Consider the following 3,079-nt stretch of genomic DNA (forward strand, 5'->3'; position numbering starts at 1 on the left):
TCGTGTTAACAAGATTATGCGATACAAGGACCGTATTTAAATACAACACACACGAATCATATAACGACGGCCATTAGTGATACGAACCAGCAGGCAATGCCATGCCGTAAGAACGATCGAATACGACACACGTGAATCAAAGACTATAACGATCGAATCTAATGCATTATAGTCGTGTATTTGAAGTCAATCATGTTTAAAGACGGAAGAATTTACATTTTAGAATTTGTTCGTAACACATCGACCATTACTGCATTTCTTGAAATCCAAATGTGTTTTCGCCGCTATAGCTCATGTAGAGGAACCCATCTTCGTCCTTGTTTTCCTCGTAAATTGCCGACATCAAAGCAGCTGTTTGGCAATCGAAAAGCAATTGGAATTAAGAATTCATCGTGAAGAAAGACGGTCACAAGCTCAAAAGATGGTGCCCCTGGTTCACCATGGTCCAAACCCAGGTGGGACATAATGGGTTCGTTTGGTCTGGTTTGTAAGTAAACTCGGGCTAAATTTAGCTCGAATACATCCTAAACATGAACAGACCAAACCAAACCAAACGAACCCAGTATATCCCATCTGGACATGGAGTCTGCTGACGGTAAGATGTAAGCAGACCTGACCTCTTCTACCCAAAAAGTAAAACAGTTGTTTCAGTGAAAACACAGGCTTGTGATTAAATATTGCATGATAATGAGATACTTAAAAATAAGATTTGGCCCTCACCGGTCGGTGGGAGCATGTTCTTGACGAAAACGAATATAGCCTTCTCAGCGCTAAGCTTGATCCTCTTACGAACCACATAAACGAATTGACCAACGGTCAAATCAGCCGGTACTAGATATCTGCAATGCAAGAATTTACATCATTAACCTTGAGATTCAGCTCAACCGATAAATAAAGACTTGGCATTGGGCCCCGGTCCAAGTCTCCCTTGGGCCACTGAAGATTTTCCTGGCTGTTATTTTCAGGGACCCATGAGATTAGTCGATATGCACATGAACTGGCCCGGACACCCACAATTAGCCCAAAAATATATACGTCATTTTAACTTTCATACTACAAAAAAAAAGGGTAAATTTTGACATACTTCTTTTTGTCTATGTCGGGAATGTCGGTTTTCTCCGCTCTCTCGACGATCACCTGAAACCGGGGACTTAAGAGATGGATGATATCGTAAACATTGATGGTAAAGAAACGGAATGTCTTACCGGTACTCTATCGGGATACTTCTCTCTGATGCGAGAGGATTCAGCCAACCGTTTCTCTACGTAAATAAAAACAAACTAAATTTCATTAGAGATGAGAGCAAGATTACATTTTCCAACTTTCAAGATTGTTTTATCCCTAAAAATATGCGATAGGATCTTTGAGCTTGGGCTCCAAATGTCAAAAGTGCCTGGAGGTCCCAGGTTCAAATCCAAGGAGGAATACAAATCCCCTTGTGGCCACAGAGGTTCAAATACGGTGACTCCAGGCTACCCGCAAAGCAGGTGGTCGCCCTGAAATTAGTCGGCTCGCATAGCGGGTTGGATATCCAGGTTAATAAAAAAAAAGGGACCAAGGTATAAAGTTCGGTCAGTAGCCAAAGGGTATAGTCAAATTCCAGGTCTCTGTTGTCGAACATACTTCTATACGAGCATTACTAGGGATAGTTGCATCTAATGATTTTGAACTTGAGCAATCAGACATAACGAATACGTTTTTGAACGGGAGCTTGAAGACATTTTCATGCCACAACCGAAAGCGTTTGTAGTTTCTGGTAAAGAAAACTACGTATGTAAATTGAAGAAACCCCTTTATGGCCTCAAACAGTCTCCCAGGCAATGGTACATAAACAAGTCGTCAAGGTGCACCAATGATAGCTACGTATACTACAAGAACAAGAATTGTGACGATGGGTTATCGCTCTTTCTTATATGTGGATGACATGCTACTAGCAACGGTTAATATGAACGAGATTCAAAAACTTGAATTATTGTTATAGTTTCACAACGATAATTCAATACGGATCCTACATCAATATATAACATGCCCTCTAATGGAATCCTGCAGAAGACGGGCTTGAACCCCTCTACTAGCCTCAGTTGACGAGTCAACTCTGAAATACCTCCTCACTTGTGGTTCCTACGCAGAGACGGACCTAGAAATGTTTTCAAGTGGTGATACCATTTGACCATAAAATACGAAGCCATAGATTGGTCTATTGGTGATACCATTTGACCATGGTTGCACCCAAAAGAGTACGAATGAACAGCCCAGTGGTCCGTGCCACGGTATGCACCATAACCGTCCGCCCCGCCCTAGGGTGCAGGTTTCATGTAAGGTCGGTTGGGGTTGCAAGTAATCAAAAACAAAAGATTTAACCCTAATCAACCCTTTACTCAAATAATTAAGATTACTCATGCTTAATTCACCAATTAACCAAAAGATTTAACCCTAATTGCGGAATAAAAACATCAAAAACACAATGGAAACAGAGATCGGAATCAATGGCACAATACCCAAAGGATGATCAAGCTTGAAGGAGCATTTAACCATGGCTGCACTCTGATTCGTTTCTGCAAATTTCAAGCATTTGAACAACATTACAACAAAAAGACAGATCACCAGGAAACCCAAAAAGGGGTTGAATCTTTACGATACGATCAACCAACGAACAACAAATTTGGAGGAAAATAAATGAATTAAACGTGAAAGAGTTGCTACAATTAAACCCAAATAAGAACGCAAAAGAAAAAGAATTCAAAATTAAGGGTTTACCTGTCAAAATCAAGAGAGAATGATTGGAGAAATTGGGTAAAATCCAACTGATTTAGGGTTTATTTTAAGAGGAGAGATTGAAATTGGATAGAAGAAAGGGTGAGGGAAGGGGGATTTTGATTCCTACACGGAAGGGAATACGCAAATTTTGGGATTTCCCAATTCTACAAGGAAGCTACTTTTCATATATTTTCTAAGCAATTAAGGTACTTTTAATAACATTATATTTATTAAATAGAAAATTTATATCTATATCTATACTATCTATACTATATTATAAAGCATTTGGCTAAAAACTCTTAAAAACTCTTAAACTCTTAAA

General features: G+C 39.5%; 1 protein-coding gene across 2 annotated transcripts; it reads right to left on the bottom strand.

Moving 5' to 3' along the window:
* LOC112529068 (autophagy-related protein 8C-like) lies at positions 1–2,922 on the bottom strand. Of its 2 annotated transcripts, XM_025140151.1 has the most exons (6): positions 2,758–2,922; positions 2,499–2,555; positions 1,206–1,261; positions 1,085–1,137; positions 721–839; positions 1–351 (listed from the first exon to the last, which is right to left on the bottom strand). In XM_025140151.1, the coding sequence occupies exons 2-6, from the start codon at positions 2,533–2,535 to the stop codon at positions 248–250; spliced, it is 369 nt and encodes a 122-aa protein (XP_024995919.1). In that variant the 5' UTR covers positions 2,536–2,555; positions 2,758–2,922; the 3' UTR covers positions 1–247. The 2 variants fall into 2 exon arrangements, with proteins under 2 accessions (XP_024995919.1, XP_024995913.1); XM_025140145.1 differs by lacking the exon at positions 2,758–2,922 and having other exon boundaries at positions 2,499–2,693.
* Between the last annotated feature and the right edge of the window lie 157 nt (positions 2,923–3,079).

This window comes from Cynara cardunculus, assembly GCF_001531365.2.
Source record: "Cynara cardunculus var. scolymus isolate 2C chromosome LG 1, CcrdV1, whole genome shotgun sequence".
NCBI classification, from domain to species: domain Eukaryota; kingdom Viridiplantae; phylum Streptophyta; class Magnoliopsida; order Asterales; family Asteraceae; genus Cynara; species Cynara cardunculus.